At 36.1% G+C, this 27,401-nt stretch overlaps 1 protein-coding gene across 2 annotated transcripts in view; it reads left to right on the top strand.

Moving 5' to 3' along the window:
• The window catches only part of LOC129271283 (NADPH oxidase 5-like), a 33,662-nt gene extending 10,839 nt beyond the window's left edge, over positions 1-22,823 (top strand). For both annotated transcript variants that reach the window (XM_064106481.1, XM_064106480.1), the window contains exons 6-13: positions 5,213-5,401; positions 5,797-5,987; positions 7,103-7,294; positions 10,275-10,407; positions 11,348-11,916; positions 13,133-13,339; positions 13,847-14,113; positions 19,363-22,823. In XM_064106481.1, the coding sequence (XP_063962551.1) occupies positions 5,213-5,401; positions 5,797-5,987; positions 7,103-7,294; positions 10,275-10,407; positions 11,348-11,916; positions 13,133-13,339; positions 13,847-14,113; positions 19,363-19,494 (1,880 nt within the window). In that variant the 3' untranslated portion in view covers positions 19,495-22,823. The remainder of the gene's footprint in view (positions 1-5,212; positions 5,402-5,796; positions 5,988-7,102; positions 7,295-10,274; positions 10,408-11,347; positions 11,917-13,132; positions 13,340-13,846; positions 14,114-19,362) is intronic.
• The last annotated feature ends 4,578 nt before the right edge of the window (positions 22,824-27,401 follow it).

The raw sequence follows: 27,401 nt of genomic DNA, 5'->3' as shown, positions 1-27,401 counted from the left end.
AGCTAAACAATGTATATCGTCATAAGTTCGATGGCTAAAAATGAAACACAAAATTCGTACCAGGAACGTGCGGTACAGGCACATTGTGGAAGCCGTATTGAATACTGTATAAAAACGGGCTTATGCACGTGCATATATTATTGTGGTCTTGGGTGAAATAAAATGTGTCTTTTGATTAGATGGTAAATAACCAAGTGTTTTCAAGTAATCAAAATATATGTATCATCCAGGGGTGTCGATCCATTTTTCAGATTGGGGGGGGGGGGCAAAATCATAAAATCAACTTTCCAAATGCGCTCGATCACACAAAACAAACAAACTCACTCACAGACACACACACACACACACACACATATATGCCTATATATATAAATATATAATATAGACTCATAAGATAGAGACACATACCTCACCAACAGAAGAATGCGAGCGCGAAGCGCGAGCTGAAAATCTAGATATTTTGATCAGAAAAAATTGAGTTTAATGGACGTTTTTAATAAAGAACAAGATCTATCCAACAAAAGATTATTGCAAATCGAAGCGCGAGTTATTTTGAGGTTTAGAACTGAAAACGGGACATTCTATTCACCTATTAATCATGAAAAGTATGGGTTTCTTCTACAGAAATGATGCAAGCGCGAAGCTCGAGCTGAAAATTTTTATATTCCAATCTGAAAAGCGGACATTTTGAGCATGATTTTAAATAAAGAACGAGTTGTGTATTTCAATCTCGCTTGCTGATTTATGTGTAACATTACAATCTTATTTTATTTTTTGCACATGCGGATATATTGGGGGGCAAAACGATATGTTTGCCCCCCCCCCCAATATTTTCATTGGTTGGGCGATCGCCCCCCCCCCTGCCCCCCAGGATCGACGCCTCTGGTATCATCAGTCGAAAGAGAAGAAAATAAGCTTTCTTTTGGCGTCCGAGTTGCTTTCTACACGTGTGTTAAGTTTGATGGCATCGCCCACAACTGGGATTGCCCTGTGATCTCCATAGACTTCTCTCGAATTCAGTCATGTTCATCCAATTTATGGCAGCCATCTTGAAATCCAAGATGGCTGCCATAAAAAAATCATTAAAATAAATCAAGTATCATAATTATAACGTAGTTATCATTTTAAAATTTGACATTTTTGGATATCCATTGTGTGTTCGACAATCTGACAATGGGAGCATGTTCGCCTCACAATCGGGAGTTCAAGCTCCGACAGCATCAGACCAAAATATGTTAAAAGCCTGTTTGTCGGTCAACGAATTAAAAGGAAAGTTCAACCTGACAAAAAGTTTATTGAAACAATAACAGAATATATAATGAAAAAAATATTGAAGGTTTGAGGAAATTTCATCAAATATTTCAAAAACTATTGGAATTTCATTTGGTGTATTTGTGACGTCAGATGCAAGCAGTTCCCCCATGTTTCTTATACTACAAAATCAATGAAATGTAGCCTCCTCAAATAAAATGAAAATGTTTTTTATTGAACCCTTAGTATATCAACAAACAAATGATTTCACACCCGCTCCAGAAAGAAAAAAAATACCCATGATGAACCATTTATGCATTTTATATCACACAATATAATGGGGCAGCTGCTCGTACAGTAGCCTATATGACGTCACAAATTAAAAACTTAGAATTCCAATATCTTTGATGGATCCACCAATATCTTTTTTATATCATATTTTCTTTTGTTTTTACAACAAACTTTTCTCCAGGGTGAACTCCCCTTTTTAAGGGATACAGCAACGTCCGATGTGGCGCTGCTAAGTTGCTGCCGTGCTCATGATCTACATGGTTTGGGCAAAACAAATTTTCGAAGCATTTCTGTTACTGAATTTTATTTTGAACAATAAAATGTGTATTATCATCCATCATTAATTTTAATTTCATCATCATCATCATCATACTACTATCACCATCAGTACTTCAAGTCTGGAGCAGTTTTCTTCATGTTGATTTGTAATAAAATATTGCAATTATTGGAGCAATATTCTAAAACCAGCAGGCCAAAAACCTGCCTGTATGTCTAAAATGCAGTGCCTCAAATTATTTAAAACCAAGAAAATGATTTTGATTAGTTTTCATTACAGTCGATCCTCTTTAGATTTCAAGATGGTGGCCATTTTGCAGCATATCTATTGGACAGATTACTGGGGGCATTTTCAATATCCCTAGATGCCATACTTTAAAATAATACGTTATGTGATACTAGATGAAGTGATTTTTTTTTAAATGATCTTTTTCATGGCAGCCATCTTGGATTTCAAGATGGCTGACATTTTGCTTATGACTCGGGATCAGATCGAGGGCCAGCAATATTTGAAATAAGCACCCCACACTCCGTCGATATATCAAAGTGCAATACTGCACATCATATGAAGAAATAATTTACAGCCTCTCAACAGAAAATGATTGTTCCGGATGGTCATTATTCAACCAAAGCCACTTCAAATGTGTAACTGCAGAAGAAGCTAGCTGGTTTGTTTATGTATGGTGCTTCATACTTACGTAACATCTATATCAGCAATTAAGGGTGCCAAATTATTGTAATCCTTGCAACGGACAAAGATGTGGTTGTGTTTGATTTGTTTTCAGTGCCTATACAATGGGTTTTACTCACCATTATAATGTTGTACATCATTTAAACTTGGTAACCATATTGGAATTCAAAATAGCATCTATTTATTATGTTCTTTTCATTGATCAAGGATGCAAAGATCAAGTTTTCTCTAAATTTAAGGTGTTACAGGCCATACGTAAGCCTTGAGCAAATTATCTTTCATGGCGGCCATCTTGGAATTAAGATGGCGGCCGTTTTGCTGCTGACCTGGAGGTCAAATTGCTGGGGGTCGGCAAAATTTGACATCAGTGCCTCAAAATACCCCTATATGCCAAATTTCAGAGTCACATATCATGTAAAACTCAAGAAAATGATATTTAATGACTTTTCATGGCGGCCATCTTGGAATTCAAAATGGCGGCCATTTTGCCGCCGTCCAAATTGTCAAATTACTGGAGGCAGGCAATATTTGAAATCAGTGCCTAAAAATACCCCTATATACCAAATTTCAGTGTCACACGTCATGTAAAACTCAAGAAAATGACATTAATGATGTCTCATGGCGGCCATCTTGGATTTCAAAATGGCGGCCGACCCGATGGTCATATCACTTGGGGCCAGCAATATTTGAAATTAGCACCCCAAATTAAGCCTATATGCCAAATTTCAATACCGCAGTTCATATAAAACTCGAGAAAATGATTGCAATAATATATCATGGCGGCCATCTTGGATTTCAAGATGGCGGGTCGGCAAAATTTGACATCAGTGCCTCAAAATACCCCTATATGCCAAATTTCAGAGTCACATATCATGTAAAACTCAAGAAAATGATATTTAATGACTTTTCATGGCGGCCATCTTGGAATTCAAAATGGCGGCCATTTTGCCGCCGTCCAAATTGTCAAATTGCTGGGGACCGGCAATATTTGAAATCAGTGCCTCAAAATACCCATATATGCCAAATTTCAGTGTCACATGACATGAAAAACTCAAGAAAATGACATTTAATGATTTTTCATGGCGGCCATCTTGGATTTCAAAATGGCGGCCGACCCGATGGTCAAATCGCTTGGGACCGGCAATTTTTGAAATCAGCGCCCAAAAATACGCCAGTATGCCAAATTTCACACTTTCTGCCAGATTCGAGCATCTTTTTCACATATCTACTGGACTATAGAAGAAATATTAACCAAAGTTGCAACCCTTGTAAAATGCTGCCTTTCGTGGCGCGCGAACAGGAAAATCCATAATTGATTTAATCGATCCCATACAAAAGTGTCTTCATCTAAAATGTGTAATGTAATCATGGTAATTTTGCAAAACACAGCATACAAAAATGCAATGAGATACATGATACAATTTATTGGTTGTACTGACCAAATATTGTGCAATATAAACAGTACATGTAGGTTCCTAGAAGATTAACAGCACTGACCAGGGGCGTCGATCCATTTTTCAGATTGGGGGGGGGGGCAAAATCATGAATCAACTTTCCAAATAAGGCGCTCGATCAAACAAACAAACAAACTCACACATACACATATGCATATATATATATATATATATGACTCACGAGGTGGAGATATGCACATATCCCACCAACAAATTAATGCGAGCGCGAAGCGCGAGCTGAAATTTCTTTATATTCTGACCTGAAAGCTTGATATTCTAAGCATTTTTGGTACCAATAGCTAAGATGGTTATCTAAAAAAACACTAGATGCGAGCGCGAAGCGCGAGCTGAAAATTTTGATATTTCGATCTGAAAAAAATTGAGTTTAATGGACGTTTTTAATAAAGAACAAGATATAAATATCCAACAAAAGATTATTGCAAATCGAAGCGGGAGTTCTTTTGAGGTTTAGAACTGAAAACGGGACATTCTATTCACCTATTTAATCATGAAAAGTATTGGTTTTTGCTACAGAAACGATGCGAGCGCGAAGCGCGAGCTTACATTTTTTTATATTCCAATCTGAAAAGTGGACATTTTGAGCACGATTTTAATTAAAGAACGAGTTGTGTATCTCATTCTCGCTTACTGATTTCTGTGTAACATTACAATCTTATTTTATTTTTTGCACATGTGGAATTATTGGGGGGGCAAAACGATATGTTTGCCCCCCAATATTTTCATTGATGGGGCGATCGCCCCCCTGCCCCCCCCCCCCCAGGATCGACGCCTCTGGCACTGACGCACCCTCAAGCTTACTCCACAAACATTTTGCACAAATTAGTTTTTGAAATGGTTGTCCATTCGTTTAAAATGTAAAAACGTGTTGGGTGTGAGCTGTAACCTCTGGTAATGTGAAGAGAGCGCCCGAGACTATATATTGCCGTCCCTGAATGCATTAAGCAATCTATTCTTCTTTGGTATTTCATTCGACTAATTGTAATTGCCAAAATCTACATGTTCCCTACCATTCTAATGCATTTTACATAATTTCTACAGATTCTACATCCAAGTTTGCTTGGATATGTAGAGGGTCAATAAACATGTAAAACCCAGTATGAGAACTGACGATATTGCTTCTTTCACCATCACGTCCAAGGTGTTTGAAGACATAACCCACCGTGCATACTCTCATGACTGTGTAACCCGGGTATCTAACAACTAAATACATCATATATATCAACTCCAGGACGATGTCTCAGCTTCAATTGCTGCTTTGTTCTGGTTCTGATGCTTCGGAAGCTCTTGACCACGTTACGTAAGACATTCTTAACAAATGTTCTTCCTCTTGATCAACACGTGATTCTTCATAAGATTGTTGCATCCTTCATCATCATCTTGTCTGCGGTTCATACGATTGCCCACATTGCAAACCTCGGTGAGTCCATTCTGAACGAATTTCAGTGAAGTCGAATATGTTATTTACATGTATTTTTGTTTGTGTGTCATGCTAAAGCTTCCTGATTTAGCACCATTATCATGATTGCCATGACTGGTCTTGTTCTTCTAATCAGTGTTCCTGAAGGAATACAAAAAGAGATCATGGTTTATAGGATTGATGCATATCTGACATCATGATTAATGGGGATATTGAGAAAGTATATCAGTCCCGAATGGGGGAGGGGTATATTGGCTACGATTTTTTAAAGGAAAACCCTCCTCTATAAGGTTTTTAAAAAATATTAACACTTCCTTTTTATGTTTATCAAGTTGAAGATGATGCCAATCTGTCAAGATTCCTGCTCTTGAACTTTTTTTTTCTTTATTAAACAGCATTGTTGTATCAGGTGGAGAAGAGAGGTGGACCTACGCCTCACTGGGCCCGTGATGTTTTCGTCCGACGTTTCCCAGGTCTTGGTCTGGTCGAAGGCTCCTGCATTATCACAGGGATTCTGATCATCATCGTACTCATCATCATGACCATCTGTTCAATGCCGTTTATCAGAAGAAAGGGACACTTCCAAGTAAGATTTTGATAAGCTTCTACTAGATTACCTCCTTAACTGGCAGTAAGCAAATCCAGTTTGCTTTAACTGCAATTTAGGTCGCATCGATTAAACCAGCTTTTACTGACATGCTCTTAACCCGGCGTCTTTTCGTTTTCTAAAATGAAATAATTTATTTCATCAAAATAGGTATTGAAGCATCGTAAAAAAAATGGCCCAAGACCTGATTTGTAATACACTTTCAAATGGAATCCGGCTCAATCTTTTATGTATATATTATTCTGCTCAAGAAATTATGTTTACTGATATCGACAGTCATCGAAAAAAGATCCGCATTAAGGGATACTTCTGGCTGAAAATAGTATGTTTAGATAAAGAATAATCAGACAAACAAAACACTGACATTTGCATTAAAATTCAAGTTCAAGTTCAGGTTAAATTTATTACAAAAACAGACATATAAGTACAAATCAATGAACATAATAATACACAAAAGATAAATAACATATATGAGAGGGTTTCGAGGGCCCCTAAAAAGCAGAGCTTGTGAGTGGGGCCCTTCAATAAATGAAATGTAAAAGGTCGGACAATAAAAAACAAAGCTATGGCATTTTAAAGATTTGTATTGTTCCGGTGAAAAAGTTTTATGTCTTCATGAATATTCAATAAGCAAACCGATAATGTCATATCCCTAAATGTTCTTGTGTATTTTGTTATATGAAATCAGGATTATTCATTTTATATATGCCAAGAACAAAAAAAAAATGGATCGAATATACTGATTTAGTTCATTAGATATTCATTGCTGGAATCTATTTCATTACAAGGAAGACACAATCATTCACATATTGAAACAATTTAAATTTCATCTAATGACATAAGAAAAACCAAAGTGGGGATGTGACACCAACAGCCCACCTAATGAATATTTATGATGACGTGCATAGAAACTGTTTTCACAAAATATTGCTCAATTTTTAAATTCAATAACTTCGTTATTTTCCTCCGATTTTGGTAAAATTTTCAGCATTTTGCTCTGTCAAATTTACTCTTATTTTTTTAGATATAAACATTCTCAACCTGGATAATCCCTTTAAAGTGTCGTCCATTAATTTCTTAATCATTCAACCCAGGTATTTTACTGGACCCATCAGTTGTGCATTGTTTTCTGGTCCTTGATCATCCTACATTCCAAGTATTTCTGGATCTGGTTTATTGCGCCTGGTTTCATCTATTTCATTGAACGCCTTCTTCGGCTTCAGATTTACAGACGAACGATGTATGGTAAAACCTTTATCAAGAATGCATACATCTTACCTGCCAATGTGAGTAGTATTCCATAGTTTTCCGTTAAATGTTGCATGATAGTTTTGATTGCTGACTTGTCATTAAGCACTCTCTTGGAAACCTTTATACTGTATATATGTATATATATATATATATATATATATATATATATATATATAAATGTGTGAAGTTATATATATATATATATATATATATATATATATATATATATATATATATATGTATGTATATACATACATACATACATACATACATAAATCACATTTACTTGTGTCGTTTGTAAGTTCGATATGCAATATAATTAAAATAAATAAAGAAATGAATGTTAATTAAAACGAGAATTTCAGTGCACGACAAATGGAAATAACATATCAGTCAAGGAAAATATGTAGGGCTCCTACTGTTTTGTAAGTTTTTGTAGCTTCACTGACATCAACCATTTTCACTTCAATTCGAATCAATCCTTGTTTCGCAAATATTACGATAAAAGCATCATACAAAGTAATATGAACATTTAAGTTGATACAAAATCAATTGATTTCCTTTTCACAAAGGTTATTAAAACCTGTGAGGCTAGATCGCCAAAATGAAGTAAACATAACATTAATAACAATTTAAAAAAAAAATCGATAAACCACACAATCCTACAAAGTAGGCCTAAAATTCAACGTGGAGGAGTGGGGCACTTAACTAATACAAAAACACAAGATGAAAGGGGATAGATTTGGCACAGGTAATGCATTGACATTAACTGTGAAAATTAACAATTATTTATTATTGCGTATATATCATTTGTGTGAGGGGTTAGGTCCACTTTGGACCATTCCGAGAAAAGCCATGTTTTTTATTCTCACTTATTGCAATATTCTTATGAGAAACTAAATTGTCATGATGTACATGTACTACCCTATAATGTCAACATAAAGTTGGGTATAAAAGAAATCTACCTGTCTTCAATTTTTCATACATTTTTAATTATCATTGTGGACCTAACCCCTTTTGCAAGCAAACAGAAATGAATCTAGTCTATTTTTGATTAAAAACGTGATTTCTCTTTGCCCCTTTTATTCACGTTTTCATTTGAATTTCAAATGTTCTTTGGTATCATCAGAGCGACTAAATATTTAGAGGTTTTGAGACAGAAAACAATAAAATTTATGAAAAATGGACCTAATCCCTTTTGAAAACTGAGCTCTTCAGAAGAGTTTGGTTGCAAAAGGGGTTAGGTCCACCCCAAAAAGATATTTTTTGTAATTATCCTATATTGCAATATTCTTATGCGAAACAAAATTTTCATGATACCCTACCATGATAACATAAAATTGGGTAAAAAAGAAATTTACCTGTCATATAAAAAAAAAAAAATGTCTAAAAAAAAAATTAAGTGTGGACCTAACCCCTTTTGCAACCAAGCCGAAATGGATCTAACCCCTTTTGAAAAAAGTGATTTTTCTTTGCCATTTTAGATCACTTTTTAATGGGTATTCCAACTTTTCTTTGGTATCATATACATTGAGACAAAAAAGGGGCAAATTTGATGAAAAATGGACCTAACCCCTTTTTGCAAGTGAGCTCTTTATATATATATATATGTTCGATGGCAAAACATACAGTGCGTCCCGCAAAAAAAAGTAAACCTTTTTTTTCAGAAGGACACATTTTTACTATGGATTTGATATTTATGGTAAGAGTGGATTCTCATCTTCAATTTGAGACCAACAGCGTAGCAAATCATTCATGCATGGCAGATAACAAACAATGAATATTGAGGCATATCAGAAACGATTTGCGCCGAAACCCACGCGTTAATCTAAATCCACTCTCATTTCAGGGATCAGTTAGAAAAAAAAAATAACAATGAATACAAAAAAAAATACTTATGAGCCAATCGTCGAATAAGCACGGTTGTCCTATCACGAACCGATCTCATTTCCATACCAGATTCTGTTTAAACATTTTACAAATGCTTTGGAACTTGTAATTGATTTGTAATCATTGTTATCATATTTCATTTGTATATGTTTATATTTAAAATGTATGTTTGATTTGTATTTGCTTATAATGTTGATAATGGAAATGGAAAATAAAAACTTGGACTTGAACTTGTCAAATTCTGACATTCAAATTTTAAACCTATCTTGCTCATTAATGCGTTCAGTGTTTGCCACATGTTAGGTTTCAAAGTGCAGAGGAATAATTGTATGATGATGTAAATGAATTATCATATCTAATTTGCCTTTGAAGAAAATAGACGGGAAAATAATGGGAATTCCGGTTTCCTTTTTTCTGGGACGCACTGTATATTAGTTCGGCTTTAGCCCCATCTCCTGTATGCGCTTGATGTATTCATTAGAATTAATCCCGTGGATACCCGTTTACCTTACCTGGGTTGAGTGCAGCACGATGTGGATTAATATCGTGCTGAAGAAAAGCACGCTTTGGCCGGGATTCGCACTCACGTCCCTCTGATTGAACGACGAGAGTCGTACCACTAGACCACAACGCCCGGCATATTTCTTTTACCATAATTTATTTATACTGTTTTCATAAAGAATATATAAATTGTGAGTTTGTTTCATTGTTTGGGACCTATATAACTAAACGATTTAGCTTAAGGACTAACTAGATTGACCATAAATTAGATTTACTGGAAGATCGGGTATTATTGTTTTGAAAATGATTATTTTAAATAGATCTGAAAAAAGAGTGGGTAACAATCTCTTATGAAAATGTGTCGAGTTTTTGCTTATTAATTTTATATAGGCCTGTATTTAGTAAGGGCAATTTTTCTAAATGAAGGTGCGGATGGTGCTAGATTAAATTTTGTACAATTTTTTTTTTCACGAGACAATTTTGAGTTTACTTCATACTGTGTTGCTTTGGTAACCGAAACATTATTGCAATGGACAGTATATTCAAATCTTTTTGCAGAATGAAATATTCCTGTGTCATCAGTATATTGATAAAAAAAGTTTTACGAATTTGATGGTTTTACAGGTTGTTCATCTTGTCATCCAGCGTCCACCAAATTTCAAGTTCCATGCAGGAGAATACGTTCATGTGAATATCCCATCTATAGCATCCCATGAGTGGCATCCATTTACCATCAGCAGCGCACCAGAGCAGGAAGGTAATCGTGTTGACAACTCGTTGGCGGACATCCGAACCGTCGTATCACACATACGACGGTGCAAACCCATTTCAGAGAAAATCGACTTCAAAGTTTATTGTAATTTTCACAGTTGGTTCTCCAGCCTTACGACATATTCATTGCTAGAAAAATATATGGTTGGAAAGACCAAGAGAATTGCTAAACATTTGTATCTTTATTTTTATACAAACCTAAGGATCCGACAAAAATATCGCAAAAGAGCAACATGCTTGTAATTTCGGTTTGAGCGGCTTAGATTTTCCCTGTACAAAAAGGCCATAGGGAAAAAGCGATAGGACGGTTTCACCATGGTTTGACTGACCGCGATTTCAACGCGCGCGATCAGTCAAAACGTCGTATCGCTTTTTACGTGCAAAGTCATTGCATAACCCAGTGCCGTTACGACGGTTTGGCTGACCGCGCGCATTGAAATCGCGGTCAGTCAAAACGTTGTATCGCTCCGTTTACACTACACGTTTCCAATAGGATTTGCACATTATATTGACAAATTTGTAGGGCATCGCCGTGGAAATCCTTTTGTATCTAATAAAACAAAATAAATTGCTGCCTAGAAATTTAGTTATGAATAGAGTAGGACTTGTACTTTCATTTTATGCAAAAATCTCAAAATCGATTATTATTATTATTTTTTTTTTGGGGGGGGGACCAAAATTGAGTGATACGACGGTTCGGAAGACCGTCGACGAAATGATCTGTGACTTGTTCCATGGTGACATGGATGATGATGTTTATGGACTATCTGGTGGTTAGGTATGGATAACAATATTGGAATGGTTCTTAATATCGAAAAACAAGATACTACCAAATCTCAGTGTAGTCGAGTTGCTTTAAGCCTCTGTAGTTTCAGCATACATGCATCTATCACTATTCGTCATTTTGATTGTGTTGTGTACCGCAGATTTTCTGTCTCTTCATATACGATGTGTTGGTCACTGGACAAATAGACTCAACAGTGTCGTCAAAAATCTGCAGCCATGTGAGCAAAGGCGAGCTCTTGAGCTTCAGAGTGGCGAGATTAAGCAAAGGCGGATCAACCGTTTTGTAGAGGTCAAAGTGGGTGTTGATTCTCCTAAAACTGCACAGGCCGCTGATGACAAGCCTTTCAACCAGAGTATCACCTCTGGAACTCTCGCATCCGTGTCTAATGGAAATATATCTTCAACGAAATTCCGCAGAAGTGGGGTGCCCAATTTGCCATATGTGCCAGAAGAGGTAGATGATGTCAGAATTCAAATCGTTGAGCCAGGGCATGATGTAGAGGTAAAGGGAGACAGCAAACCGACGGGTAGCTTTGAGGACAGCCGACAATCTTCAGGGCCAAATGGCAACATTTTCAAACCGTTGAGCGCTGGTCAAAGCGTTGTAAATCAGGAGGTGTCAGGAGGGTCCAAGCAACGTAAGATCAGTGTACTACATTCGTTAAGTCTTTCAGAGATCAAAGAGGCTTCGCCGGACACTGGATTGGAAGTAAGTGCTTACCCAAAATGGTTTTTATAAGTATGAACAAACATTTATCATTATCCTCTTATAGTCTGAAACCGCTGATTATTATCAACTAATAGACTATGATTACGCCTACTCTAATTTATCCAAGATAATCTCTCTTCTCAACTAAAAGAGAGATTATCTTGGATAAATTAGAGTAGGCGTAATCATTATTTTGAAACCAAAACAGCATGTGTAAGACATGGAAAATGTTAATTGTGTAATTGACGAATCGTAAAGAAAATATTGACTTGCCGGTCTTATCAATTCCAACTAATAGATCGATTTGGCAATTAACAACTTTTGTGTCTCCTGCATAACAGAGCGAGACTATAGGCGCCACCTTTCCGACGGCGGCGTCGTCGTCAACAATGAAAACTTAACCAAGGTTAAATTTTTGAAATGTCATCATAACTAGAAAGTATATGACATGAAAGTTAGACATAAATATAATCAAGTATTACTAAACATCCTTCCTGAGATTCAAATCACAGAACCAAGGTCAAAGGTCATTTAGGTTTAATGAACTTAAACCATGTTGAGGGAATCAACATTAAAGCCTTAACCAAGTTTTTGAAATATCGTTAGAAAGTACATGGACCTAGCTCGTTTTTAAACTTTGATGTATGGGTAGTGATGTACCTCTGAAGATCATGTTTGAGGTTTCAAAGGTCACTAGGGTCAACGAACTTTGGTCATGTTGGGATATTTGTGGAATTGTCACTATAACTTTGAAATTGTATGGATTTAGTTCATGAAACTAGGACACAAGAGCAGTCAGGTATCCCTGAACATCCTAAGAGTAATCAAGTATGAACGATTGTTTTGCACACGTCGAGGGTCACATGATCATGGTCAAAGATCATTTTGGGTCAATGCCTGGACATAGCATTTTATTACCATATGATTTTTTGTGTGAATAATTATGCAATAGCTGTTTTCAAAGTCAGCATTGCTGCTATATCGAATTCAGTAATGCAGGTGAGACTACCAGAGGCGTTCCACTTGTTTTACTAACAACCTCTTATTTTTTACCGTTTTTTTGTTTATCATAATTGTAAATGACAATGAATAGTCGATAATTACAAATTTTCACGAAAATAAAACCGATAGATTTCCATAAATATTGCCTCAATACTAATCAAACCCCGACGGATATTTGGCAAATATTACATAATTACATATCTTTTTGGTTCAGATTATTTTAGATGGTCCATACGGAGCTCCTGCTCAGCATATCATGGAGGCTGAACATGCCGTTCTTATCGGGGCAGGAATAGGAATCACACCATTCGCCTCCATCCTGCAGAGCATATACATGAGATACAAGGCTGCAAAGATCCATTGTCCCAACTGCGGTCATGCATGGATGAAGGAAGAATCACCTCTCCTTAAAACAAAGAAGGTAATCAGTGGTATACGCAAGAAGTATGCCATTCATTTATCCATATGGCTTACTTCCGCTAAAGTGGTATTACCTACATGGAAGAACGTAGTGTCCCACTATTTGAAATCACCTTCACATTTCTAAATTTGAGCATTTTAGCAGTATTTATCGTATTTCCAGATTGTCTGATCCTGTCAATATTACCACTGCAGAGGTGTTCACGGTGTCAAAGTATTTCCTCACTGTTAGTTTTAAGTTTTTTTAATCCAGGGTGAGTTGTTCACATAGTCCACTATGTTAACACACTTTGAACTAAGTATTATTTTTTTTTCTTTCTATCAGGCATTTGGTGAGGGTTTGGAGCTTGACGAAATAGGCCAGGTACTCCCATTGTCGGTACCGAATCCGCGAGCATCTAAGAACATGTTCCCGTCGTTCGTAAATAATTCATAATTTACGAACAGCTTCATGGAACATCTCTTCAGTGCTTTATCTTTCTCAATAATACTAATTTTATTTTACAAGGTTGACTTCTTTTGGATCAACCGTGACCAGCGATCCTTTGAATGGTTTATCAGTCTCATTAATGCGATGGAGACTGAACAGGCCGATGTAGAGGAGATAGAACGCTTCCTTGATGTACATCTCTACATGACGTCTGCTCTCTCTCCCAGTGATATGAAGGCTATTGGATTACATGTCGCTCTTGATCTCATCCACTCTAAGAAGAACCGAGACACCATCACGGGATTAATGACCAGAACACAACCAGGACGACCAGATTGGGATCAGGTATGACGTTGGCGAAAAGGGCTTTAAAAAATCTGATATAAAAAAATATATATTGTAAACACATATATACGGCTGCAATTTACGAAACGCATGATTTCAGAAAAACCGTGTGGAAATCGTGTTGCCATGGTAACGGTATATTATGGCAAAAATTGTGTAAAAATCTTGCAGTTCCAACTACTTCCTCAGTTTTAACCATTTCTCATGAAATTTGGCACACACATTAGTCTTGAGTGAAAGATGTGCATGATGCAAAACATATTTTATGTCTTAATAAAAAAATCATGTTGCCATGGTAACAAATCAAATAACAAAAATAAGGTGAAAATCTTGTGGTTTGAATTAGTTTATAAGTTTTCAACTGGTCAATTCTCCTAAAAATTTTACACACACATTAGTCTTGAGTTGAAGATGTGCTAGAGATATTTTTGCCTGTATCAGAAATCGTGTTGCCATGATAACAATATATTATATAACGAAAATAAGGTGAAAATCTTGTGGTTTGAACCCCTTTATTAGTTTTCAACCAATTCTTATAAAAGTTGGCTCACACATTGATTTTGATGTATAGATCTGCTAGACATATGTTGGAAAATGTGTTGCCATGGTAACAGCATATCAAATCAATAAATGTGTAAACAGCATGATGTGGATTGATCTACTTCTTCATTATGCAAATATAATCTGCAAGAAACATTTTCTCATTCATCAAAATAATCCAATGCTAGATCCCTATAGCCTACTTCCCTTTTCAGGCCTTACGTTAGATGAGTAGTAGACTAGATCTAGCCTACATTTACTATTTTTTGATCTAGAATCTACATTGAGATAGAGTCTACAAAGTACAAGTCTCTAGATCTAGACGGTAGAGACCTAATACTATGTACACCTAGATTGATATAGTTCTAGATCTAGATAGGGTATAACTTTTAGTCTAAGTCATTTAGTCTAGATCTAGGCCTAGGTCAGATATTTCTAGATCAAACAGTCGACTAGATCAGCCAGTCCTAACGTTAGGGCTGAGACTAGGCCAACGTAACATTAGACTGTCGTAGACGTAGTCAGACTTAGCGGAACAACCAAAATACAGTCGGGGACTGAAGCTTTTGGTCTAAGTCAGATCTATTCTAGACCTACATGTAGATCTAGATAGATCTATCCCTGTCATAAGGCTAAGCCAGGCTAAGTCCTGAATGTTCTAGGCCTAGACCAATACTAATATAGGTCTAACGTTAGATCTAGGCCTGCAATGTAGCTTCAGTCTCGGTTGCTCCACTACGGCACTAGACTAGTTACGTTTTGCTTCAGCCTTCAGAAAAGTAAAGTCAAAGCAATGTTCAATTCTCCTCCAAACAGACGGATGTTAGTTGTAGATCTTTGGCCTAGGCTAGATCTAGGCCTAATGTTAGACCCAAGACTAGTATCAAAAGTTACAAAAGTTTTCCCTTAGGTCTACTTCAACTAAAGTTAGTAGGCCTATAGGCTAAAGATGTCGAGAGGAATATATTCAAGTTAGATATTGACAAACAATACATGAATTGCGTAAAGATTTTTTTGAAAAGATAATTACCTTCAATATTAGATTTACTGAAACGGAGTGCCAGGAAAAAATTATCTACATCATGAAATTGGAAACTGAAGCCTTGATTAAATCGTTTTGTTCTTTTATCCAAAACATAATTGCTATTAGGGGTGATTTCTAAGTACTAAAAATATCAACCGGTAAACACTTTGAAGTAATATATTCGCAATATGTTTTACACAATGAATTTACATGTAATGCGTTTCGTCTCATTCTTCCTCTTTTTCCCGCTCTCTCCATTTTCGAACTTCTTCCCTCTTTATTTCCCTTTCCTCTCTCACTTTCTTTATGTTTTCTTTATCTTTTCTTGGAGATCAGTCTCTATATCCATTGTCAAAATACACTACTCAAAAAAAGTTAAGGGCCACTTTTTAAAACGTACATACAGATTTTATACAAGGTGTTTTATTTCTGGAAATACCTCAGTACAACTGTCCTAAATGTCCTTAAACACGCTGTAATCAATTTCACGCATGGGTGGTTTCAGTTGTTGCACAATGTCTCTCGCATCACTGCACATCCTGAAAAGTTGGCCCCGAGGGGTATCAGCTACCGACATGAAGTGGTAAAAACGAATGTCTGAGTGTCTTTCAGGCAGTTCAGTAACGAGTGTGACCACCTCCTGCAGCAATAACGGCTTCACAGCGCTGTCTCATGGAGCTGATGAGGCGATTGATGTCTCTGACGTCCAGTGCATCCCATGCAGCCTCCAGAGCCACACCCAGCTGCTGCAGTCCAAGTGGATGGGCTTCGAGCTGCTCGAGACTCCTCCCCATCATGTCCCAGACGTGCTCTATCGGGTTTAAGTCCGGGGACCTCGCTGGCCACTCCATACGCTCAATCCCCTGGCCCTCAAGGAACTCGGTCACCACCCTAGCTCGGTGGGCACGGGCATTGTCATCCATGAAAATGATGTTTTGTCCCACATTTTCTGCAAATGGCACCACTATAGGTTCAAGGACCTCATCCCTGTACCTCACTCCTGTCATTGCTCCCCCTGGGACCACGTAGAGACGAGTACGGTTGGCGTAGGTGATGCCTCCCCACACCATGACGCTGCCTCCCCCATAACGGTCATGTTCTGCAATACAGGGGTCTGCAAATCTCTCTCCTGGTCGCCTCCAGACTCTCGAACGTCCATCATTGTGGTCAAGGGAAAATCTGCTCTCATCTGTGAACAGAACTCTACGCCATTGCTGTCTGGTCCATCTGACATGCTCCCGGGCCCAGTTGAGACGAATTCTTCTGTGAGCAGGGGTGAGTGGGACACACTGAGCTGGCCGTCTGGCATGCATATTGGCTCTGTGAAGTCGGTTACGGATTGTTTGAGTGGAAACAATCACTCCAGTTGCTGCAGCGAAGTCATTGTTGAGGCGGCGTGCACTGTGAAAGCGGTTGCGGAGGCTGAGATTCGTCAAGTAGCGATCATCTCTAGGGGTTGTCGAAACTGGTCGGCCACTGCGGGGTCTCTCGGAGTATAGCCCTGTCTCTCGGTGTCTTTGATTTGCTCTGCTAATGACACTGTGTGACACGCCCATCATTCTGGCTACTCTTCGCTGACTGAGGCCAGCTTCCAGCATCCCTAGGGCTCTGGCTACATCTGTTTCACTTAGGTGGTGTCTTGGCATTGCTGTTGTAGGCAAGTTGTTGATTGTACAGACTAAAGACGGAAAATGCTTTGGAAGACACTTGTCTTATGGCTCACTGCAATGATGCCAGAGACATCATGAAAGAACTGCATGTGTGAAATTGATGTCATTGTGTTTGATGGCATTCTGGACAGCTGTATCTTGGCATTGCTATTGTCAGCAAGTTGTTGATTGTAGAGACTAAAGACAGAAAATGCTTTGGAAGCCACTTTTGTACGGGCACATTGCAATGATGCAAGAGACATGAAAGAACTGCATGTGTGAAATTGATTTCATTGTGTTTGATGGCATCCAGGACAGCTGTATCTTGGCATTGCTGTTGTCAGCAATTTGTTGATTGTAGAGACTAAAGACAGAAAATGCATTTGAATCCACATTTGTACCACTTCACAATGGGCCCACTTTTCAGGATATGCAATAATGCGAGAGACATCATGCAACAACTGAAACCACCCATGTGTGAAATTGTTACAGGGTGTTTGAGGAGATTCAAGACAGCCATATTCGGGTATTTCTAGAAATGCAACACCCGGTTTGAAAATTGTATACACACATTAAAAAGTGGTCCTTAACTTTTTTTGAGTAGTGTATCTATCCGAATGATTCCTATGTTTATTGTGTATATTTGTATATAATTTACAAGTTGTTTCTTTTTTATTTTTTTTATTTTTGACGAAATACTATTTTGTTTTTGTTTATTTGCTCATATTCCTTGCATTGTATATTTGTCTTGTATCATTTTGTACTTCTTGTTATGAAAAAAATACTGGCAATTGCCAGTGAAGTTCTAATAAATTCAATTCAATTCATGAAAAGTAATAAATGGGACTGATACACAAAAAACTGTGAAAGTCACTCAGTTTGGGATTGAAATGTTTCGGTAATTAAAAAAATATAGATAATCTGAATAAAAAATTCTTACCATATATTGGTGATGAATGTTTTTCTTTTACTACAATAGTTGTAATTAGTTTCCATAAAATCAAAATTTTTAAGAAAAAAATACTTTAGTAACATTTTTTCAACTGTTTTGCAGTCACCCCTGCAGCAGTAATTTACCAAAAAGTTGCTAGTCTTGGTCGAAAGAGGCCGATTATTGAAAAAAAAATTAAACCCGGGTTTAACCCAGATTTAGTTAAACTTGGCTATCAGAATACCAAAATAATTAAACTACACTTAGACCAGAGGTGAGGTTTAGAGGAGGTTTAGTTATACCAGGGTTAACTTTAGAATAAAATTAAATTAAACCTGCTATCAAAATACGGGCCAATTTGTTTGACATAATAAAAGGATTTGAATAATTACAAGTTCTCCCAATTAATAATGTAAATCTCCTTGCTTGGGTTGACAAAAAGCCTTATTTTCTTACTTATCAAGGAAATGCAAGGGTAAAAGATGTTTAAATGAAAAAACAAAATAATTCAAGTAAATAAATAAATTTGTAAATAAAATTTGACAGCATAATTCGAAAATTATGGCAAAGATAATGAAAAGGTAAAAAGGAAGTCTTCAAATTAACAAGAAGTCTGATCATCATATTACTCATATTCTGCCCTTTAGGCGCAAGCCTCTTTTTGAACCCCTAACAAAAAAATACAGTGCTCGCTCAAGCATGAACAAAATCATTATTTTTAAATGGCATTTTAAAGATAATATTTTTTTTATACGCACTGTATATATATTTATATATATATATATATACATTTAATGGTTATTAGTTAAACTGTTGGGCACTTCTTCGCGCCCGGAAATTATTTTGTTCCCCAATTATTTCTTGCTTATGAAAATTTAGGGTTTCGATAGCTTTCACATTTCAGTAGTATTCCTCGTACATTTCTTTTTTAGAATCTGCTTTATTTTGTATTTAATTTTGAAACATATTGTTATTATTTCTTTATGTCCTAGACGAGTATAGAGTGCGCCAATATTTACCCGAATAGGGATACAAGTGTTAAGAAGCATCATCAAATGTTACTAATCACCATCGTTTACATTATCTCTCACTTGCATTTTGAAAGGTTTTCCAGGATCTGAAGAAACAACGGAAGGGCAAGATCACTGTATTCTTTTGTGGTTCTCCTGCACTTGGGAAGATTCTCGCAAGTAGATGCTTCAAATACAAGATGGAATTCAGAAAGGAAAACTTTTAAATCAACGTGTTCCTTGATCGCGTGGTTTGGGTCAACATCTCTTTACACGAAACCCTAAGTAAAAAGCAGAATACATTTGAAGACATGAAACAGATCTCCACATATTGATCCCATTTGCAATACTGCATCATTATTTTCAATCAATGTTTGAACAGGGTTAATAATCACGCAGGTCCTTATATTGGCAAATATATTAAACCCATGAAACCGAATAGACAAACTGCAATATGACACAATCATTTGCTTGTGAAGATATATTTGATAGCATTTCCATTTGTTTCCAAAGGAAAACGCAACCGTAATTTTATTAAAATTGTCAATTTGATGTAAAAGGTGGACAAATAAGGTTACAAATGGGATATTTTTAATGTATGGGTAAGTAGAGCTTAGAGGCGTTTAAGTCAATTATGACCAATTATGACTTATTACTCATATTAATAATTGGGTCAGTTGAAAGCTTTTAGAATTCGCTTTCGTAATTCCAAAGAATAATAGTGTATTACAATTATTACGTACATGTTTTATTTGATACTAACATAAACACACGTTTCGGCATCGAAAATGTTAAATGTGGCCAGATTTTTAAAGAGATGTAAGACGCGATTTCTTGTCGAAAATATAATTCCGGCAATTAAAAAGGAATATGTCATGGTTGTTACATGATAACAAATAATTGTATATACATGGGGGTTGATATTCTAAATACACTTATTAAAAAAGTGCGTACTAATAGTTTACTATTGGACTAAATTACTGGTATACCAGGGTAAACAGTAATGGTGGATGAAGTAACTTTTATCAAAATTTATATCTTATTTAGAATAGTACTATTAATTGCATGTAATGTGTTCAGATTATTTAATCATCGTTGAGCGTTACAACTATGATGACAGTAACAAATCTGTATCAATTTGATAGCAAATCGGCGGCCCGGGCGATATTTGAAGCGATGTTTTCGAATCGGCGGTGAATTTATAACGTGTGAATATATTAGGTGTAGGCTTTGAAACACCAATTATGAGACTATTAGAAGCATGGACAAGGAGTTTAAAAAAATCCAGCCACTAGAGTACATGTTACATGTTTTTGGGAAGGTTATATTCATCTAGATCCCGAAAATCCCAACTTTGTGAATCAATGTATCAGTTTCTATCGACCCTACCATGCTTACTGGTTCGTGGAGTGTCGCTTAGTAGCGGTAAAGAAATGCTTTGGAGCGTTCACAATTCATCACTCGAGGTAAATTTTAGCATGTATGGGCAATTAAAAATAACGAATCTTGTTTGATTCTTTATTTTATATTGGTATTTTTTTGTTTGTGTATCTAAGGTATATATATATTTTCTGTCAGTGGTCATTTTGAATGAGCCATTTGAGGATTTCATGATCATGTCACTATCAGAGTTCAATTGTTTTGATATCGTTTGTCATTACACGTATGCCATGGATTCGCTATTCACGTAGACATTGATTGAATTAATACAATAATTATAGGCTTAAAGTTTGTTCAGCTGCGTTAAATGTTATGCATGGATATACATGTACAGTGTGTTTAATTTTTTGGCCATCATGAGCATAAATCTAGTTCATGAGATGTACATGTATGGGAAGATATGCTTCACTTCTTTCATTTCTGGGGTTGCCACGCAGTCAAGCTTAGCTTATAGTGGTAACCCCTGCAACCTTCTAAATATCGATGTGTATTAATAGAAAATGCAATTTTGTTCAATGTTTTGCTTGTCAGGTATACGTATATTATCATTGTATTTTCTTTGTTAATGTGGTGATGAAAAAGTGTTGCAGGAACCAATAAATGAAATAAAAATTTCGAAGCCCATACAACGTTCATAATGCACGCATGAACGCATTAGAACAATGAAAAGTGGTACTTCCAAAATTTCATTTGCACGAGCAAGTTACGATATTGAATTAGTCTTTGTGGCTATTAGTGCTATCTATATCTTAAGTTCATAACTTAAATATCCATCTTTTCTTCTTTCAGAATAAGGCTTATGCATAACGTACGATTGGATTCCTTAGATTTCAATGGCTATCAAACTATGGCTTTTGTTTGTGTTTTTCGCTATGACACATCCACCTCTCCTCTGTATCCTTATCAATTTCGTATCAATCTTCCCTCTCTCTCACTCTTCTCTTCTTTTATCCACCTATATTTCAATTTTCTCTACAGATTCAATTATTCACTCTCCACCTCTTCTCTTATTCCCTTTCTTCCTCTTCCCTTATCCCCCAATCTCTTCACTATCTATTATCCCGTCTCTCCTTCTCTCTATCTCTCTTATCGTCACCTCTTTCACTCGCTCCTCATTTTTCAGTCACCCTGGACCTCCCTCCCCTCTTCTCATCCTCCACTTGTTCGCCCCTATTCATGACATCAATAAAAGACTCAGAGAATCAAGATAATGTGCGTGTTTATTTCATTTATAGAAGATTGGATACCGTGTTGTACATAAGTGGTCATATAAACTGCCCTTTTAGCGTATGAATTCATCTTTTTTAGTTTAATGATTTACATTGTACAATGCATTATTGTTGAATACGGAAATGAAACGAAAAATTTTCAACATTTGCTAGTTAACACTCTTTGATTTCATGAAAGCGTTCCAAAACATTTTCTTCTGTAAATTGTGATAGATTTATATTGGTTAACTTGATTCAACACACAATAATGAGCTTTGAGTAACCCTACAATGTCTTCAATTTTTGTTACTGAAATAAAGTTAAACGTGATTAAATAGAATCGTCTTACGTTTAATCAGAGTGAAATCGATACTGGTGATTATATTATGACGATATTATGACAGAATTATAGAGGACTGTCCATCAAAATGAACATAATATTTTGAGATAAAATCAGAGGCGACACCACTTTTTGTTAAATTTTCTTTCTACAATAGTTGAAAAGTTAAGGCAAAAAGCCTAAATTTAAGATGCCAAAAAATATTTATTTACGAGCTCAACATTATCCATGCACACGTCGTATGATTATTCAATTGAACAAAATAGAAAACAGCAGATTAAAAGATTTATTGATAACCAAAATAATAATTGTTTTATTCCACTTGATTCGTTCGAATCAACTTGTATACTTTAGATAGACTTGAACTCTAACTTGTTCATCTGGTTGCAATATTTTCATCCTAATATAAGAACAATATTAGATTCCCGTGATTTGACCTTATTGCCACGACTCCAATCTGATTATACCGGGTTCTGTACACGCGTCAAGAATGTCTTTCTTTATCAGATAGCTGTGTAAAAAAATGAAAATGAAAAATAAAATTGAAAATGTAAAGGATATGGTCAGCAATATCTTAGTATCAAAATTCTCTCGATTATTTGACATTGTCGGATGAAACTGGAAAAAAATATACAACTGCAAATATTACTCAAACCTAACATAATTCCACAATTCCTACTCATTCTTAAATATTACCTGTATTGGGCGGTAACTATTTTTTGGTAGGGGGGTCAATTTATTTTTGTTCAACCCTCTGTACAATACAACATTCAAGATGCATTTGTGCATATACACATACACATTATATTATTAATTATTAATTATTTTTTAGATGCGACAGGAGGCAGGATCTAGTAAAAAACATTTTCACACAAATTTGAAATTTCTATATACACTGTAGAACAAAGGATCGATGCTCTTTTCGTCATATTCATAGATTACTGGATTGGCAAAATATTTGTGTTAAAGGCATGGTCCCACTGGCCGACGGATACAATATGTATTTATAATGGATGCAGCGGGCAAGTAAAATTTCGGGGTTGCTCTATCCCTTTTTCATTCGCTCCAGACAATGGACAAAATGGGAGAACAATGAAATCGCAGTGGAAGGATGCTCGATGGATAGAGCGTATGAAACACGTATGCAAAGAGTACTTAAAGGACAAGTCCACCCCAACAAAAAGTTGATTTGAATAAAAAGAGAAAAATCCAACAAGCATAACACTGAAAATTTTATCAAAATCGGATTTGAAATAAGAAAGTTATGACATTTTAAAGTTTTGCTTAATTTTACAAAACAGTTATATGCACATCCTGGTGGGTATGCAAATGAGGAGACTGATGACGTCATCCACTCACTATTTCTTTTGTATATTATTATATGAAATATGAAATATTCAATTTTTCTCCTCATTGTCAAGTGAAACAACGATTAATTCCTCCTTGAACATGTGGAATGAGCAGTGTTTAATACTATATGATATAGTCAAGTTGGTCCTTATTGTCAAATCTTTAAAATATGAAATATTGTATAATTCAAAAAATAAAAAACAAAAGAAATAGTGAGTGAGGGACATCATCGACTGTCTCATTTGATTTGTGCATATCACTGTTTTGTGAAAAGTAAGCAAAACTTTAAAATGTAATAACTTTCATATTTTACATCCGATTTTGATGAAATTTTCAGCGTTTTGCTAGTTTGATTTTTCTCTTTTTATTCAAATCAACATTTTTCTAGGTTGGACTTGACCTTTAACGCTTTTTTCCAATGGATGGCAATATTTTTTTTTCCATTTTACACCCTCTCTGCATCCGTAAGTGCAGTGGAACCAGGTCTTTGAATTAAATATTGTTATGTATAGCCGTGAATACATCGTAGTTATAACCCAGACCGACGTCAATTGTTTAAATGTTCGATTTTTATAAGTCAAACAAAAATTATCTAGCTACATATCTGTATAATATACATGTATGTATCTATTATTTTTATCAATCTCTCGGTAAAATTAACATATAACGTATTACCATATACAAATACCCTGTCTTCTCCAGCAATCACTGTTTGAACGTTCAAATATGATTTGCTGTAAGGGTTATATAGATACTTTATATTGAAACGTCTCGGCTACAAAGAAGTGTGAGTTTTAACTTTATAATTTTCAAAAAAAATCCAGCAAACGATTCATAACCATTGAATACTCTACATTGTATTCGAAATGTAATGTTTTTATATTGTTTTCATTTCGATATGAGAAAAAATAGAATTGCTTGATTTACTATCGCACCTATTAACAAGAAAATTGAATAAAAAAGTATGTATCAGGAAAGTTCATGTAAGACTCACCTGGCTCTTCACAGTAGCAATTTTGAGCAATGTTCCCATTGCAAATGCAGGTGTCACCATGGAATGCACAACCTGTAATACAAATCAAAATACATTCATGTGGTAACTCCATATTGGCTCACATACTGTGTATAATTAGATATATGTTACTAAATCATTACCATGATTACCTTAATGAATGAAATTTAGGCCCATATGACATGTACATGTATGAAGAAATTAGTCCAAAGAAGAATAATCAAAATTACATGTGATAAAAGCGAATTTAATATCGACTCGTAATGACGTCATAGCAGTCGTACGATTGGCTGCGATTTGAAACTAATTTGGCCTTTACTAAAAAATTAAGGCTTGCAATCTTTCAAAATGGTTATATTAGTATTCTTTCAATTACTTTGAAACTAAAATAAAATGAAATGTTTCATTCACGTTTTCAGAAAATGAGCAAATGTGATTTGTTCCAAAATCGGATCGCAAACAGTCGTAAGGTGTGCGGCGGCCTTAAGTTCCAGAAGGGAGCTCGAAAAGACACACTTTTCGCGCGTTTTTTTATTTTCCATAAGTTTTGTACATAGCCAACATGGCTGCCGGTGGCAAATTTGAAGGTTGAATTTGGAGTTTTGGAGTTTTATTCATATACCAATGCATTAAACGTGTTTTTCCTTCCCACAATTCTCCACGAGATCGGTGCGAAGTGTTGTTCTTTTGTATTCTACGAATTTCAAGTTTCTGAAAAAAATAGCTAGACTAATCATCTGTATACAAAATTAATGTTCGGAATCACGATTTCTAAGTGAACTTAATTGAAGCAGAAAATCTGGGAGCGAAAATAGATATTAATTTCATGACATTCCATACAAATAATAATAAGTTCATTTTCATGTTTTGTTCTCACTTGCAATTTGAATGTGTTTGCCAGGATTCAGGGGCATCCTGTATTAGTTTATTACGTGAACCGGCCATTTCCATATTCCAATTGCTTTTGCCCGACTTCCGAATAAATCTGTCATTGACATAATTTCTCAAAAATAATATAGTCTGTCGTAGATCTAGATCTACATCGGTTTATTGGTACTCTCATACTTTATGTCCAAACAAATTTACCGCGTGAAATTTGTGATGTAGGTCCAACGAAACGAACGTAGAAGGAAGCAACACTTTGCAGTATTTTTTTTATTTCCCTCCGATAGGGCATATATTTGTATAAACATTTTAACAATTATATGATTGACATAATACAATGCATATCATACCTACATAGTATAATTTTGAACAAAGTAGTCCGAGACCTTCGCCCTTCAATAGTTCTCAAGTCAAGACCCGTCGGAATACACATAACTCTATACTGAACCAGATAATTTCGGTCTATTTATTAAGTCTATCGTTAGACTAGGACTTGGCTTTGCTAGTTTAATTAGTGGCCGTATTTGATCTTGCCTGGTGGATTGCAAATTATTGGTTGCCCCCTGCCTCCCCCCATGAGTACGGCCATGATCTTAACAAAAATATAAGAAATACTTATTTACCCCACTCACATGACTCGTGAAACATGAGGAACGTAGGAATTTTTTTACAATTCTTTTAATTCATTATGCACTTGGAAAAGGAAGCAGAACGGCGCTAAATAAAGAAACCGGTCGCTCGTCGGACACGGAAAAAATGTTTTTCATGACAACTTATCCGATATGAAGAACAGATACCTATGAGAAAGGCAAATGGGCACTCGTTAACACATGAACAGGTCCTTCCCTTTTTAATCTTGATATGTTTACTGTTGATATTTACATTTTCATTTTTCTTCTGTACATCTGTTATTCTAATGTGGTTTATTTGTGTCTAAATTATACGTTAATGTTAAATGTTATGGACCCCACGGAAGACCAGCGCTACTGTGCCAGTCACGCTGAATGTGGGCTATCCACCGTATTTTATTGTATATAATTGTGCTTTTAATACGGAAATAAATACTACTACTACTACTTCCCAGGACGGACACGTTCTTGGGGGCACTTTTCTTAGGTAAAAAGGGGCACTGATACGAGAAAAGACACCAATAAGATGGCAAAAGGACACTCGCAAAAGGCATAACACGAATCCTTCTCAGGGGCACAGAACATGTTCGTGAGGGGTACTTTTCTTGGGTAAAAAGGGGCATTGATTCGAGAAGGGCACTTAAAAAAGGGAAGGGAGTACTTGCTCAGACATAAACGAGCCCTTCTCAAGTGAAAGGGGCACAGAAAACGTTCGCGAGGGGCATTTCTTTGAAAAAAAATGAGCACTCATACGAGAAAGGGCACTTAGTAACACCTAAAATAGGTCCTCTTCCGATAAGAAGGGGCACAGTACACGTTCGTGAGGGAGGCATTTTATTTATTTATTTTTTTTTTTTTTTTGGGGGGGGGGAAATGGCACTTATACAAGTAAGGGCACTTCGTAACACCTAAAACGGGTCATCTTCCGATTAAAGGGGCAGAGTACACATTCATGAGCGCGCATTTGCCTCGCATAAAAATGGCAATTTTTCAGTGCTTCGAAAAGTGGGGGGGGGGGGGGGGGGGGGCACTGTGCCCCCGGCCTCAAGGATCGTAGCTCCTGCCGGTGTCTGTGGACAATTATACGCAATCGATCCTCCTCGTGGAGTGAATTTGACGGAATAAAGCCATATTTTGGTATTTGTTTCCAATTTCCCATCATATATCATGTATATGCTGTATATTAGGGCTAGATAAACTATTTTGATCATTCTCCATATTTTTACTTTCAATTTTAGTGGGGGTGGGGGTGTGGGGGTACATATGAAAC

This window comes from Lytechinus pictus, chromosome 11 (assembly GCF_037042905.1).
Source record: "Lytechinus pictus isolate F3 Inbred chromosome 11, Lp3.0, whole genome shotgun sequence".
Taxonomy (NCBI): Eukaryota; Metazoa; Echinodermata; class Echinoidea; order Temnopleuroida; family Toxopneustidae; genus Lytechinus; species Lytechinus pictus.
The sequence above is the reverse complement of the archived record's forward strand: the minus strand, read 5'-3'. Positions and strand labels throughout refer to the sequence as shown.